A 17378-nucleotide genomic window follows, 5' to 3' on the forward strand; every position below is an offset into this window, starting at 1 on the left:
ATGTTATTTCAGCAGAATTTCTTTAAAGATTTAAAGAAATGTTAAAAGAGTCAGTCAGTATCATTAAACATGCCTATAATTTTTGTCATCTCTATTTTGTGCCTGTTGTAAAGAAATATCCAAGCAAATAAATAAATTATAGAGGAACACTGCAGTTTTTACAGCATTTTTAAATAACCGGAAAGTCTGAAAATGCAAATTTGAGTATAATGGTAAAAATATGTTTACCGTTGATTTAATTCTTTTCTATGTCATAATTAACATAACCCATTTCACATTAAAAATCACATAGCTGTGGTAATGTGTATTAATGGTGGTTGTTAAGCAGATTGTGTGTGTTGCTGTGCTGGCATCCACTCACCACAAGTCCAGACTGGTAGACCACACCTGACATCAAGTGTGTCCCTGTGTTCTGTATATTTCCATTTAAACAACATAAATCACATTTATTATATTGTATATTATATAATACATTACATATTGCATAATACTGTGAACTAAAGTCTAAAATTTACTTTGTCACACACACAAAAACACACACGCAGGGTGTGACATAGAAGAAAAGCACATGATGTTAAGTATTTGACACCCACCACCACGCCTCTCGTTTCACTACACCCCATTCACAGGTCAGTTAAAGGTTTAATTAGCACCTTATTTAGCCTTCCTTTAAGCAGAGCTGCCACACTGAGAAGAACATTCCCTAAATTATTAACCGTGTTTTTAATCCTGTGTTGTTAGGTTGATAATGGAGTCCATGAAAACTGAATCCAATATGGCATACAGCTGGAAAACTCCTGTACCAATTAAGTCCATTATTGTTTTTTAATCAGTATCTAGTCTTTACCTGCAGCGTGTCATGGTTTCAAACATCAATGTCTTCATGAGTCCTACAGTGACTCTGCATATCCCTGGTGCCACTGTTAATTTTAATAAAATTTTCATTTTTGCTGCCCTGAATTTTTTACAGTGGTTGATGATAACTCATCCAGTTTTCATGAGATCCCTTTAAAGTGCTTCTGCAATGAAAAGCAACCCACTATCATAACTGGGATTTGCATTTTGCTTCAATAATGTCCACAAACTGCTTGACCTTTGACCATTTTTAACCCCTAAAAAGTCACATTTGATCCTTCAGTAGTAATCTTGTGCTGAATTGCTGAATTTTATGCTTAACTCCAAAAATAAAATGTGGGTTTCCTGGTTTCTCTCTTCACTTCAGTCTGTCTGCATCTTTGTGCAATAGATCGGGTTAAAAACATTAGGATAGCATTAGCATCATTGTGAAAATTAACTCACAGTACACTTACTGCATTTACTGTACTCTCTGAGAAGATCAGATATTCTGGTTTATCAAGTCTCAGTGGGGCCATTCTGCTTGAGCCAAAGCTTGTAGAAAGCATATGGATGAGTGAGCTTACAGCATTTGTGCTTGATTTGATCTTCGAGCTGTGCGTGTGTCTGAACATGACAAAAGAGGAACTGGAAAAGACCAAGACAGGCAATGAATGCGCTATGTGTCTGTGCATTTTTGTGGGTGTGAGAGAGAAAAGTAGGTTGTATCTTCTTCACTTCAGCTAATCCAGATCAGAGAGCTCGCCTACGGATGTCTTAACTACAGCAGCTGTGGGCTAATCTATACACACCATGTGAAAATTCTCACTGTGGAGTTTGCTTGTGGCTTAATATACAGCTAGAGTAAAATGATCAAAAGTAGCTTTGGCTCAGTAAGACTGAATTCTGAATCAAAAACGCAGCTCTATCCCTGTGACATCCTTACCTATTTTTACACTAAGAATGACATCCTGTGTGCTGTACATAACTGGAGATCTTCATTTTATTTACAGATTTGTGTTAAAATCTATTATCCAGAACATACTTCCCTGAAAGTTCCTGCAGATGAGAAAAAGTGCCATCCCTGAACACTAATCTGGTGTTCCAGGTCATTCTGTGTGCAGATGAGTGATCAGTCTGCTGCTTAACTGCATTTCCAGGACGAACACAGTAAAAGCTGGGCAGAAGAAGATAAAGGCAATGTTTACAACCATATCAAAGCTGCGTGATATTCACCAAACACCAAAGGAGACAGAAGAAAAAATTTAAATTGTCAGTTGTGGCTGAAATAAAAGAACATCTAAATAATTTTTTCTAAGAAGTGGCCCATTGCATGACTGTGTAATACATCAGCCTAAATAAAAATTAAACAAATGTTCTCCTAAAACCTTTTCTGAACTAATGGTGGTGTCTTAACTATTTTTTGTTTTTTCCTTGAGAAAGATTTTTTAAAAATGTGATTGTTGTTTGTTTGTGTCAGAGACTGCAAACTAGCAGCGTCACAGTAGCAGATGGTTGTCAGGTGACAAGGATTAGACAGGCCACCAGGCTACACTTTCACTGGTCTAATCTCAGCAAGTGCACACTTATGGCACATGCACACACACACATACACCATGAGAAAATAAACATAGATAAACTGTCAAAAACAATACATTCAAAGCCGTAATCAGAAACAGCAGTATCAATACAACGAGGGATCAACAATTACACACACACACGGACACACAATCGTCTGTCAGGTACACAGAGACAGCACTGTAGGTCCGTCATGCTGCTGCAGTCACTGCTCTAATGCAATTAGTGGTGAGCAGCTAAAAGTAATGGGATTGTTAGTGAGGTCAGTGTAAAGACTTGCTTGGCCATGACTGTGTGCTTGACATTCAATGCTACCATCTGTTGGAGGTTGTTAAAATGTAGTTTGAGACACAAACACAGAATGAAGCAGCCTAGTGGCCATGGAGCGGAGGAGTAGTCAAGGCATGGACAAGCTGTTTGTCCATCTGATGGCATCAAAGGTGTTGCAGAGGCCTGATGAAACAGACAACAGAATAATAATAAAATAGATCAAAAATAAGCAGGCTAAATAAATGGGATATTTAAGAATCACAAACTCCTGATGAATCAACTGTAAAAAAATCACATCTGTATAGGCAAAAAGACAGCATACAATAATCTGAACATACATAATATTTTACTTTTTGTGAGAAAACAATACATACATATAAAAACAATTTGAGGAGTGAAACATGAAAACATTGATTATCTGCTTTTGTCAATATTGTAATACTGATACGATGAAGACTGATCAACATGGATATATATGGATTTTTTAAAATTGTTATTTGACTGAATTTAGGTGTAAATGCAAAGATTAAGTCCAGATTCAATATGTGGGGATTATTGTTGTCTTCAAGAAGTAGTTGAGAGCACACAATAGGAAAACATTCATGACATATATTAGGCTACTGTTCTTCTTGAATAAGTAACGTTTACTCAGCTAAAATGTGTACCAGTATTATCATTTATTCAGGTGTGTGGGTGATGAGAATTAGACCTTGCCACATTAAATATATCAGTGAATTGAAATGAGAGGTTTAGAGGTTTGTCGTTACAACTGGTTTCTCTGGAGGGTTTTTGCTTTTGACACTTTTGGGTCCACTTTGGAAAATTTGTCATTAAATGGCACAAATCTATTGATATTGATTGTTAAAGCCAATTTCAATGTCATGTTTCAAAAGAGGTCATTCTGATTATTGATTTATCTACACACTTTCAGGAGAAGGCAAAGCTAACAGATTTTAACTAAGTACTTTGAAATGCTCTGCCCAGTAAAATTAGCATTAAACATTTAAGCAGTGCTCCTGTCTAGAATGACTTTTCACTTCAATATTAGCTCTTTTTTTTTTGTTTGAATTGTTTCTTGAATGGGTCTACTGTGTCCTTATTTGGCATCTGTGGCATCATTTTCCATAACACTCGTTGAACAACAAAGACCTGTCTGTAGTTGTCATGTTGGTGGGGAAGGGAATGAAAATGTTGGCACGAGTCAGACTGTTCCTAAAGGACTGCAGCAGACTCAAAAACAGAAGAAAGCTTCATTGTCAAAGACTAGTTTATCAAAAGAATACACAATTATACTCATGTATAAAACACAGAAAACAGAGAATGTAAAACAGTAATAAAATATACTTTCTTTTCTGATCTACTATTTTTTAAAAGTAGCTTGTAATAGATTGCAGTCCTTTCTGTATTTCCCATGTTTACACATTCATTTTTCCATAGCATGTTCAGTCCTCTTCGGATCACTTAGTCCTCTTCATGTTTGTTATTAATTGCATCTATCGACTTGAGTACACTGTAAGTTTCCAATACTCCTCACCCAACCCATCCAGATAGATAAATCCATGTTACAACAGTATTTTAAAAACATTAAATTGGTGGCAAAACTGCTAAATTGACACCACGGGGCTTCCTGTTGACTTAACAACATGAGATGAAGAGGTGCGCTCACAGTCAACGTGTCTCTTGGAGCAGGTTCATTAAGGCAGATACAGCACATTAATCTCGCGAATGGAGGTTTTGCTCATTTGACTGTCAGATGAAGGTCGTGGAGCTGGTGTGGACTGCTTGTTTAAACAGTGTGTCAGGATTGCTTCAACCACTGAGCCTCATTAACCCGCACAGACAAGCTTGTCAGGTCACAGTCACTGGAAGTCTGCTCCGGTAATATAACTAATAGCAGTAGTTATAAGGAGACAAATGGTGAGTGTGTGCTGTAGGTCATTAGTCCATTTTGACTTGATGATTTAATTTTTTTTACTGCACTTTATTACATTTTATGGAACAGAAATCTACAGCTCAAGATACCTGCGGCTAAGTTTCCAAATCAGCTGTGTGGGATTGTGAGGCTGAAATTTGTTCATCCTACATTTACTGTTTTTGAAATTCATGTTGCTTTTCCCCTTTCCCCTCTATTCCCACCATGCACCCATTTCTAATTTGTAACCCCAGTAAGTGAATCCTCCACTATTTTCTCTCTTCTCTATGTTTCTCTTCATTTCTGTACGTAATGAAGGTGTTTGGCAGAATTTCTCTTGCAGGGTCAAATGGTTCAGTTTCCATCAGACAACATTGATTCGTATGATTCCCAGACACCTGAGCTGAGCTATATGGGTCCAAACTGTTTCTCAGGTTTGTTCGATCTCACAGTCAGCTTTGTGTGTTTATTTATTATTTAATTATATATTTATTTGATTTCTCACTTTCCCATTCTCACTTCACACTAGCCATGCATGTCCCTCTTTTAGGATCCAGGTGTTCCACTTGGCTGTTATGATCCATTTATCCTTGATGTCCTTTGTTGTTCAGTCATTTTACTTGTCCTTTCTTCTTTCCATCCATCAATCCTTCAGGGTTGTGATCAGGATATTATACAGGAAAGCAGACACCGATGAGGGAAACAGGAATCGCATACCATTCCTCCCTGCATCCTACTTTTGTCTCCCCTACCCACCATCTATCCATTCATCATTCTGCTGTTTACACATGAAAAAGGCTGCACAGGTGTTTTGCACTTGATGTGAAAAGGCAGATTTATAAATGGACGGGAGAAGGACAAAGACAAGAGCAGCTTTGGAACTGCTGCGACTTAACACCTTAACTCATCCTGAACAAAACCCTGAAAAATTGCCTTCCTGTCATCCTCCATCATCTCATCGCTTCCTCTTTCCTTACCCACTGTCCCCGTTGCCTCCTTTTCATTCCCTTCTATCAGTCTGTCATCTGTCAGCGTGCTATTTACACACAAACTGGTCCACGAGCGTCGTGCAGCGTTTGCACTTGACGTAGCAGCACCAGTGGAACTTGCAGTGGCAGCGCTCGTGTTTATAGGTCTTGAACTGGTCGTATCCTCTGCCACAGCACATCAGCTCGCAGCCGTCCATGCCCTCTGAGGTTTTGTTGCAAAGACGGCCCTGTGTGCCCAGTGAGCCTGTGGTCTCGTTGCGGAGGCAATAGTCCGGGCTGGGGTCAATGTAGACCAGGTCCTCTGGAGTTGGGGTGTTGAAGCGCTTGTCTACCAGCTCCAGTTTTCCCTGAATGAGATACAGAAAGAGGTAGTTAGGGTATTTCTGTTCAATTTAATGGACGCTGTGGAGGGAGTGATGCATCTACGTCTGAGTTTAATACCTTGCGTCCAATGCGCATGGCAGCAGCGCTGTCGTACTTCTCCTTCAGGAACTCTCCAACACGTCTGAAGTCAGCCAGCTGCAACCAACACGTCTTCAGACTGCAGGAACCTGATACTCCATGACACTTACAGGCCACGTTTGCAAGGTTGTAGACTGCCTGATGGAGTGAGAGAAAAGAGACAGCAATGTTAAACAGATATGTTGATTTCTCTTATCTGATTTCATCTATATCCGAACCACACAGGGTGAACTAAAAAACACATGCAGTACATTTTTCCTTACAATACATCTCATCTATACATGATCTAAAGCTGAACAGCTTATCTTTCTCTTTCCTCTTCCTATACTTGTCATGTTACTCTCTATGTTTAGTAAGTTTTTTTTTTTTTTTTCTGGCAGCTGAGGTTTTATATCAAACCCCACATAAAAATGATCTAATTGAATGTAAACGGGGCAGCTTTTGCAGCCATCCTTGAAAATCAAATGATCAGACTCAAATAAAAGAAATAAACAGACAAAACAATAAATTCAAACCATGTAGCGAGTCTAGTGAAACTGTCACCTTGGTGCCAGAACTTCACAACACCAGGTTTACAGCACATTCTGTAAAGTTCATCTTAGAGCTGTATTTGCTGCCACACTGCTGCCATCTAGTGGTAAAAATGTGTAACCACTCCTCCCATCAACTATGCCACCGCTTTTTTTGCTTTCATTTACCCCTGATAGATGTCTTCATCTACTGCCAAATTAAATGGGAACAAGAAAAATGAAATAATGGCTGGAACAAGAGACACACAGAGCATTTTACTCCATGCAGTACTGCACCTCTAAAAGGGATATTTTTCCACTAAACATAGCTTTATACAGTTTAAATTCCCATCTCCGCTTTTCTGTCACCATTATCCGTTACTGCAGAACCCCCTTCTGTTAAACTCTACAGTGAAACGGATATACAAAAAGGAAAATACAAAGCAAAGAAAAACAAAGAAGACTTTTGCTCCATACTGTATGTGCCGTTCTCTGACATGGCTGTCAATGCTCCTCCAACAAACTAAAACAAACACCTGAAGGGCTACTGCTAACCAGAGGAAATGTAGCTCTATTAACTGACTTTCCCACACATTTTCATTTTAAAGACAAATATGTGTTAGAGAATTACAACATAAAGTAATGTTGGCTTAGCTGCACAGCAGTGTGCAGTGAAATTGTGCTACATTAGCCATGTCACAGGGCACATAATGTGCTGTTCTAAATGTAACTAAACAACCTGCTTAGTTAGCCCAATAAACTGGTCTATTATGTGGGGTATCAACTCTCCAAATATCCAGGATCTTAGCCAAACTGCCCTATTATCTTGCTTTTTCACCTCTACTTTGCAATAACAGTTTGCAAAATGGTTTGGCTTGCTCTCAACATTATGAAGAACTTGGCACATATGGTATGTTAACAAAAGAACAGGAAATACATGATTTATTGTCCTAGCTGCAGTTAACTGCTGGGAAACCGCTTTACTAGGTCAGCAGCTTTCAATAAACACGTCACATCACACACCCTCCTCACACACACATAAATTCTATAAAAATACTATGTCACTAATCATGCATTGTTGTGTTTTGCCTCTGAGAGAAGTTCAGATACATCAAGATGCTTGCTCTTGCTGAATCAGTGATTTCTGACTCCTAATTGCCCCTCATGCAAACCAAACCCATTACTCTGTCTCCTCACATCGCCTGATCCCAATTACCTTCTCACCTCTGTTAACCCATGCATCCCAAACACCACCGACCCCCACCTCTCACCCCTGCTCCCCATTCTTCTACTTTACTACCCAGCAGGCATAGCACTCGGCACCCTCCAATCCTGTGATTCGACCCCCGTGACCCCCTCAGGCAGACACTGATAGCAGGGGACAATGACATCTTGTAGAAGAGTAAGAAACTTTTTTTCTCTTTATATCTCTCTATTGTTCAGAGTGAGAGAGGAGCTAATGGGAGGTTAATGAAAGGTTTTTTTTTTAGAAGAAGTTAGAATTAGTGTCATACATTCATCATTAGGAGGAACTCCTCATAGTTTATGACTGCTTGCTGTTTTACGAGCCTTCACGGTCACTAAAATCCCCCACTGTGGGGTTTATGAGATGTTTAGAACAGCAGCAATAAGGAAATTAGAGATGCAGCATTTTTCATACATTTACAAGGATTTTAAGGACGCAACAGCAGTTTTGGAGTAACAGCCTAAAACAGATCTAGTTCAGTTTTAAGCTGCAAGATGTAATGTGATGTGTAACCTGTCAAATCAAACCATCCATGTGTGTGTCCAGTATCATACTGAGCTATTTGGTAGGTTAATGCCTGATGGGCACAGTCACATTGGACCTTACAGACGCACAGATACACACACACACACACACACACACACACACACACACACACACACACACACCATGCTCAGTCATCCGTGGTGGAGACACCGTCTCTGTTCAAGGCACAATAGGTTCAGCTCAGACAGGGTTATGTCTATGTGTGTCTATGTGTGTGTATGTGTGTGTATCCTAGTCAGTACTAAAATGAGGCAGAAATAGAGAACATAGCCCACTGCAGGTTTTATCACTGGTGTCGCTTCAGTTTGGAAGCTGGGGATGAAGTATAATGCGTTTGTACTGAAACTGATTGTCATGTCATCTAGTAATTCAGATCAGTGACTTTCAAATCAACGTGTTTCTCTAAAGCTTTGAACAGCTTGTTCTGTCCCCATGAGGACAAGATGATGTGATGGCATTTTGTACACCCAGCCCATTGCAGAGAAGCAATATAAAATGTACTTGTTAGTACAGTTTAAAGTCCATTAAACAGGTTTTGCATCTAGGAGGGTGTATGTGACATCGCATACCTAAAACCTAAAATGTATGCAGCCTGTACACACTGACTACAATGTGTAAACACATTTGCTGACTCCCATTGTCCCTGTGTGCATTTGTTTTGGACTGTATAAGGCTGGTCTTGCTTGTAAATCAAAGCTGGTTCTAATAAAGGCCTGCTTGACGATTATATGCGAGAACAAGGCTTCTGTTTACCACACTTACACTGAGTAGACATACTCGCAACCAGATGCTATTTCCAAGTAAATAATCATGACACATTTGGTATCTTTGGAAGCTGGAACATCAGTGATGTTGATACAGTTTTGCCTGTTCACTGTGTTAAAAGTGTAGCATTTGTGTACAGATGAATCCTTTCGGATAAATCTGAAAGTTACATTCTATGTTCAGAGCAGAGGCTTTTCAAAAGAGGCCTGCTATTGTTTTTAGACTGAGAATCTCCATGTGCCTCATTTGATTTGTTTGAAACAGAGACAGTGGACCTAGGTGGCTGCGTTCAAGTGTGAATGTGTATGTCTGTGTGTGTGTATGTGTGTGTGTGTAGGTCTTTGGGAATCAGGGGAGTGTGACGGAGGTTCATCCCTCACCCTGCGTCTCTGTCTCCTTGCGCTTGTACACACACAGACAAACACGTTGTCTGCCTTTCATACAAATGAAATGAAGCTGAGCGTATAACACACACACACACACACACACCCTCACACACACACACACAGCAGCAGCAGCATGTCCCTGTCACCTCTATAAAAGCCCTGTGGTTTGCCTTGTTCAGCCAAGCAAGACAAATCCCGCTTAGGACAAACCAGCGTGTCCACGAAAGAAAAAGAGAGAAGAGTGATGGAGAGAAGGAGAGAAACTGTCTTCCTCTTGCTTTCTCTCCTCCTTTTCATCTCTGTCTTCTCCTCTCTTCCGTTTCGATGGACAGACAACAATGAAGGCAAAGGCTCAAAGACGAGAGAGGAAGTAAAGTGATTCAAAGAGTGCATGTTACAGACTGTGTGTTAATACAAAGCTCTAGCAGTAGATCTTTTTCTCATACACTTTCTTTTAGCCCCAATGGGGCCCTCAGCAGAAACACAACCTCTCCAGACTCTCACCTTTGACCTCTGACATGCACACATGCGCAAAAAACAGGCTCACTGTCTCTCACAAATCACACAGAGCTGAGCTGTGCACACACAGACACACACACACACACACGCACGCACGCACGCACACACGCGCGCACACACACACACACACACACACACACACACACACACACACACACACACACACACACTCTGTCTTGAAGTAAACAACTTAAACAAAGCTTCTCTAACAGAAAATAAACACCTTCTCCTGATCCAATGTGTACCAGAATGGGCAAATGGACCTTTTATGAGGAAATTGTGTGTTTGTGTGTCTGTGTATATACAGTCCAGCCAAAGGTGAAATGTTTCTTTTACTGCATTTCTTGTAATGCTCTCATCACCTGAAAGCATTTCCAAATAAGTTCCAGAAACTGGTCTCTTTATGGCAACCAGTAAGGGATGGAAACCTAAAAAACTGAGCATGCTAGTGTGACAAATCATACCAGATCCATTCATCTATCAATCAGTCTATTCATCAGTCTATTTCTCATTCTGTTCTGTGTTTTCTTGCACAATTTCTACAACTTTGACTCTTAAATCTCATCATGCAATTTAACCATCTTTTGTCCATTGTATTGCTGCATTTACGTGCGTCTCCGTATAAAAGTGTGTGTGTTTGTGTGTGCCACACTGGTGGAATGTGCATTGACCTTGCGACCTAGTCAGACTCCAAGGGCGTTAGCAGTTCTACCATTTGGAACCTCCCAATAAATAACCTACACACACACTCACAAAAATACTGCCAGGTCAGGTCATCAGGGGCCACCTCCACTCACACACACATTCCTTACAGACACACGCAAATACAGTGTATGTGGTTAGGAAACATGGCTCTAAACTTGAGTTTCATATTGACTTAAGAAAGAAATTCAGGCAAATAACAATAAAAGTAGGAAAGTGTGTACCTGTCTCCCTGCTTCATTATTCTGCAGGTTCATCAGGGTGCGGGTGTGCTCAGTTGACCCACGTGGGTAATTTTTCTCCCTCTCCCTGGCATCCACAAACTCCCGGGCAAACCGGTAGCCATAATGCACGTTGTCGCCGCAGCCACCCCAGAGCCAATCGCGAGGCAGGTCACGGGGCCGAGCGGCGCGGCTGCAGCCACAGGTGGAGAGCTCGCCCTCGCGGCACGCCCGGCTGATGGCGTTGACCACACCGGCTGCACTGATCGCATAGGTGAAGGCGGTTTCCCTGGAGCCTGGAGGACCCACAAAATTTACTATAAGCTATATTTTATCACAGTAGCAGTCATTTCAGTTCATTCAGATATTTCATTAAACTGGAACATCTGCATGATTCCATTAAGACAGCTGAAAAATATGCCTCTTTTTGTAATATGGGTGAACTGACCCTTTAAACAAATGGCATCTAGGAACAAACAGAGAGGAGCTGGGATAAGGTCAGTGAAAAAAAAACTTCATCTTACAAGCTATAAACTCAAAGCTAATGTGATCCACTGTGTGCAGTCACCACAGAGCAGGTACACTCATTTATCACGAGTGCATTGAAAATCCAAGTCACAAATCAGGGACTATTGCTCACCTGCTATGAGTTCATCCTCCTGGTTTACAGAGCTTGATTAAATTCAGTCATTTCCAAATAATTTAAACGAAAAGGTCCATTTTCAGCCAATAATATTGACTTACATGTGTCAACACAATACACAATGCAACCTGCACGCCCCATGCCCTGCATTAATACACAAACCATTTCAATACACAAAATAAAAAGGACAAAGACAATGGCTTCACAGGTCGGAGGTTAAGTGCTGAAAAACTCCACAATTTGCATGTGAACAGAAAACAACCTCTACAAGTTTCAGGCTGCATTTACAGAGATCACAGTGGAATTTTATTAGTTGCAATTGTAGTGTTCGAGGTGTTATATCAACAGTTCTCTTTTTATATACTGATATAATCTTCATTGAGAAACCATCACAATAGTTCCTCATCATAAACGTCTGTTTAGAGGCTTATACTTGATGGATTTTTGGGTAATATTCCGATATAATAGAATATAGTGTTTTTGGAAATTACTGAAGGAGTAAAGTATCAAAACTCACACATTAAACAAAGAAAAATCTATAAACCTACAGAAAACAAAAAAGCAGAGCATCTACACTGCAACTCCACCCACTCAAAGGTAGACAGATATTTTATTCATCCTCAGTGGGAAACTTTTGTGTTGCAGCAGCAAAGTACAGATGGATTAATGAACTATATATAATAACATTTATACATACTCCTCTTTATTTTGTTATGGTCTCTAATGCATTTCTAACCCTGCAATATTCAATACGACTACATAGATAATACTTTATGGTATTTTATTTTACACTGTATATTATTCTTTGAGCATCCACATAGAAGTGTCCTATTTATTCCTTAATACCATTTTACAGTAAATGATCGTGTATCTGTTGTAACCAGTTCTTATTTGAATGTGTTTTCCTACATAGGCTCCTGGTCAAGCGGAAATACTGCATTATACAGAAAACTACTAGGCCATATAGCGAGTTTTATCCTCATTTTTACTTTATATTTGAATCTACTTAAAGTACTGCGCTGTCATGTAAATGCAGTAATGCTATAGGCTATAATATATTATATTGCCTGGAATCAACTCCAGCCAGACAGACAGGCAGGTATGCAGTCAGGATGGTCATACATATTATGCAGCAAGATAAAGAGACAGAGAGAGACAGAGACCGAGTGGTTTATGAGACTGCGGAGCCCAGACTTCAAATAGCAGGTCCGGATCTGCCGGCTCGGTGTCAGCTCATCAGCGCATTTCAAAAGAAGAGCCGCAGGACAATAGGCAGCCTAACACCTCCATATAAACCTGGAGATAGGCCGACTGTCAATAGAGAGACAGGCAGAGAGAGACGGAGCCAGAGAAAGAGCAGCAAACACCTCGTCTGACTGCCCGCAGCGGATTTGACACTTACTTGATGATGAGGGGTTTCCCACATCGCCTGCTGGGAATTAGGCACACAAGGTCCTGATCCAGAGTCTGAGCTACCGGCAGATATTTACAAAAATGACTACAGATACATCAGACGCTTTTTTATGGCTGAATATTTAACTAGTTTTGATGTGTGTTGATGCCGGTGCTTCTGTTTCTTGCGTTTAGTTTTTACTCCACTAAAATATTCGCTTCGCTTCTGCATAAAGTGCGCGTGACCAAGTGAACTGGACCAGTCCCTTCAGAAAACGCTCATCTGCAGTTTCTACGCAGGAAAAACTTGACTCTTCGTAGTAAAATGTAAACAAACACCAGCAATGTCGTGAAGACTTAATAAAAAGATATTCTGATCAATGGATGTCTGGTTCCTTACCGAAAAATAGCCTCTACTGAAAACAAGTTTATTCCAAGAGCATGTCAGTACAAACAGCAACAGTCTGTTCACTTGTTCTATAAAAGGCTATTTCAGCAGGGTGAGCTGACCTGATTATTAGGCTAAAGAAGACTATGCAGTATTATTTCAGCCTGTCATCTATCTGACCCCAAATGACCTCTTCTGTTCTGTGAAACATTCAACACCTTGATCTGTGTGACCTGTCCAAACACTGAGTGTTTTAACTTGAGCCTTTTATGACACTGATAATCACAACAAAACCCCAAAATAAGTCTATTAAATGGTGCAAAAAGATGCAGTGACATATAGAATTAGAGGCAGAAGAAATGGCTTCTTCAATCGACTTGGCGCCGCTCAAACAGTCAACTCACCGATCTGCATGACCCGTCCAAACACAGATGTGTTGTCCACAGTGCTGCAGTTCCACCTCCTCTGTCTGAACTGGTACTGGCACTCCTTGATTCCTGTCTTAGCACCTTCCCCAATGTAGACCATGTGGTCCTGGTACAGCTGGCAGAGCTTCCTCTGGCCCTGCAGTTTGCAAAGCAGCACCAGAGGAGAGATTAGTGGAGATTAGTCGGTTAATGGTGTGATGCCTTAATGGTCCCAGTGTGGGAATTCTCCAGTTTTTTGACTATTTCCTGCTTACTCAGTGCAGGAGCTGGATTCAAGCTCAGGTGCGGTAGAGTCACCTGATCTTGAATCCAGCTCCTGCATCAGTTGCTGCTCTGTGTGTCCCAACATCTGTAACTATGGTAACTGTACACAACAGAGATGGCAACATTTGTAGTCCTAATCTTACAAATGGAGGAAAAAATAGACTGTTACCAAAATCTTAATCAATCAAAGTTATGGGAATGGATAACAATGTGTTTATGGCCTCTGAAACTGTATTTAAAAAAAGAAGTCTAATGCAGGCTGTGTTTCCTAAAAACAGTAACTTACCTGAGAGAGTCCAGACAGCTGGCTGCAGAGAGGCTGAGCTCCAATGATGTACATCTCTGGCTGCTGGATCGGGGTCAAACCTAGTGACCTGAGATACAGGGGCCATATTACTTCTCGAGTTAAACTGATAAAATGAATCCATTAAACTCAAAGAGAAGTGGCACAGACTGAGCTTCTATGAGGTATGACTGTGTTAAGAGGATGTCAGTGCTGCAGAGGACAAAGTTCAGACACAGGTTTCAGGCCTATAAAATATAGATAAATAGACTCCTCTGGTGCACATCTCCACAGCTGCTATCCTCATGTTTCCTTTACCTTTTCTTTTCACCAAACACGTACTGTGATTAAACATCTTTGAATCACATCTGTCCCCAAACACAGAAAAGATGCCAGATGATGCTTTGTGTTAAAACACCCTTTCATGGTGAACTTTCCTATATGCCCTGCAAACTTTTATCTATTCAGAGTAAAATACAAGGAAGATGAACTCCACTAGCCTGCACACCTCTCCACTAACAGAAAGTGAACTGAACTGCATAAAGTTGCATTTTGTAAGTCAAGAACAAGTGTGACTAATTTGTGGTCCTATAGGCATAGCAGCAGGCCGCCTTGCAGTGCCATTTGGGGCTTGGCCAGGGTAAATATTGTGACAGAGCCTTCACATTTGTTCCATTCACTGTTAGTGCTCTAGCACAAGACTGGAACATCAAATCTCCCCCCAACACAGATGCAAGTGGCAACACAAAGCGAAGTCTATAGCTCACATTTTTGCAGTTGTCATTTTATAATCTAGAGGCAAAAAGATATTCAGGCGATGATGAGAATAAAAACGTGAGTGGTTCATAAACTTACAAATGCGCACGTTTGCTGTTATTAGATGCAAATTAAAGATAAAGATTCTGGTATAATATGAAGCCTTAAATTATACAACTATGCAATAGGTTATTTTCTAACAACAAAAAAACTTATTTTGTAAATATTTTTTGTAAGTTGCTGTTTTATAACCCCCGAAATGCAGCCATTAGTTTTATTGGACATCACACTTCTGAACATAACTCTCTGAATCAATGCACCACCAGTTATTATTCCATTACTCACCACCATGAGTTGGCATTCACTACCAACAGTTGGGAGCTGCAAGCGAGGAAGGCGACTGCCAGCAACAGATGTCGGACGACACCGGTTCGCCTTCTCCGGACAGGCCTGTTGTCCATGGTCCGCCGAGTCACCGCTTCACAGCCGGTATTTGAGAGAGCGCTCGGCTGTCGAGATATGGGCAGAAAATGAGGAGGCGTCCTGATCAGTCCAGCTGGTTCTGGACGCAAACCATAAAGTTTGCCAAGTCAGACTTGCGTGTGTCCTATCTTTCCCCCCGGTTTTCTTATAGTCCACTTGTCTTTCAACCTGCACTTCCCCTTTCCTTGTTTCCTTAGTCTTTTATTTGAAACTACAAAACAGAAATGCCATTAAAAAGTCAAGCAAAAAAAGTGCAGAGTTTATAATCCACAAGTGGTTTCACTGTAGATAAAAGTGGATCTAAAACCACAGCAGCTCGTTTCTACAAGGTCAGAGGCTGTTTGCAAAAACTGTGTCCAGCTTACTGTGTAAAACTCCAATTCAACGCCGTGCGTAAAATGGTTTGGCACTAATTTGGTTTTACGCAAAGAGCAATGAAATTTGTCCCTTTCCCTCTCTCTCGGAAGATAAATAGATAAATAAAGCAACAGTGTAAGAAAGTGCGTTCCGTTTTTTTGAGGAAAGATTAACAAGGAGATTAAAACGCAAATTGAACAGCGAGCGACTGTTCCTTCCTGTCCCCTCACGGCCACTCTACATCTCCACATCTCCCCCCTCTCTTTCTGGTATACACTCCTCCTCTTCTCACCCCCACTTCACAACACCCCCTGTCCTCTCCACCTTCCCTCCCTCTCCCTGTTTTACGGCCATACATTGCGCACGCGTATGTCCGTGTGCGCGCGGAGTAGATCAACAAATGGGCAATGAACACAGTCACCGTTTATCCACTGAACCAAAACTGCACACCTGTGATGTTACTAGTAGAAAAAGAGTACAAATAGACAAGATAAATGAGTCTGAGCTATTTGTTATGCGCATGTAAGGGAAAGAGAGTCAGGGTTACAGGGAGGGAGGAAGGAAGGATAGGCTTTGAATGCAAAACCTCAACCTCAAAAGGTTCACGTGCGTCAAATTCCTTTTATTAGCTGAAGTGAGTAATTTCTTTGAGTAAACGGCGACTGGTTCAAAATTGCCTAATCCCCTTTTCTTTGGTCCGGGAAAATAAAAGGCAACACACCACAACCTGGCCTCCCACACATATAGCCTAAGCTACGCACATATTTACGCACGGACGCACACACATAGACACACACAGAGAGAGAGAGAGAGAGAGAGAGACCAGGACTCCTGAAAAGTTCTGAAGTAAAGACAAAGGCGTGTCAATGCGAGCGCTCCTCAATTCATAACCCGGTCAAAGACAAACTGCAGCTGGGTCGCTGGGCAGTGAACCTGCAGAGGAACAGGCTCTTTGATCTGAGTCAGTGCTTCTGAAAAGAATGAGTCCACGACCAAAGGTAGACGAAGGGAAGATTAGACCGGAGCCCCTTCTAATTTTTGAAAACATCCATCAACAAAAGGTGACCAGTTGTAGACTAGATTTAATTAGACCTAAATCACAGCAATCAAGCAAAACTTCACCAGTAAGGGCAATAAATTCACTAATAAGCACCGAGATGACTGAAAATTACACCTGGGAATATTGTTGTGATAAAGTTTACATCAAATAAATAGAAATATAAACATATTCAATTTACCTTGGCACTATTTGAACCACAGCAGTGATGCATTTCGTTCAGGAGATCTATTTTATTCAACAGGCTTTAGGGCACAGAGATCACTGAAAATAGAAAGGTTCCCATGAGTTTATCCTGACATCACGTTATCGCATTCTTCAGTACATTTTTAATCAATCTTCCTAAAAGATGAGATGGAGTCATTTGTGTGAACCATATATATTCTTC

The 17378-nt window shown here is 40.8% G+C and overlaps 1 protein-coding gene across 2 annotated transcripts in view; it reads right to left on the minus strand.

The window, feature by feature from the left end:
• Window positions 1–3081: 3081 nt before the first annotated feature.
• The window catches only part of wnt5b (wingless-type MMTV integration site family, member 5b), a 76087-nt gene continuing 61790 nt past the window's right edge, over window positions 3082–17378 (minus strand). Inside the window, exons 2-7 of one of the 2 annotated variants that reach the window (XM_026326673.1) lie at window positions 15439–15602; window positions 14341–14428; window positions 13767–13926; window positions 10943–11235; window positions 6025–6183; window positions 3082–5930 (exon numbers count right to left, since the gene is read on the minus strand). In XM_026326673.1, the coding sequence (XP_026182458.1) occupies window positions 5631–5930; window positions 6025–6183; window positions 10943–11235; window positions 13767–13926; window positions 14341–14428; window positions 15439–15602 (1164 nt within the window). In that variant the 3' untranslated portion in view covers window positions 3082–5630. Of the gene's footprint in view, window positions 5931–6024; window positions 6184–10942; window positions 11236–13766; window positions 13927–14340; window positions 14465–15438; window positions 15603–17378 lie in introns of both variants that reach the window. The other variant, XM_026326672.1, reaches the window with a different exon arrangement.

Source organism: Mastacembelus armatus, chromosome 23 (assembly GCF_900324485.2).
Source record: "Mastacembelus armatus chromosome 23, fMasArm1.2, whole genome shotgun sequence".
NCBI classification, from domain to species: domain Eukaryota; kingdom Metazoa; phylum Chordata; class Actinopteri; order Synbranchiformes; family Mastacembelidae; genus Mastacembelus; species Mastacembelus armatus.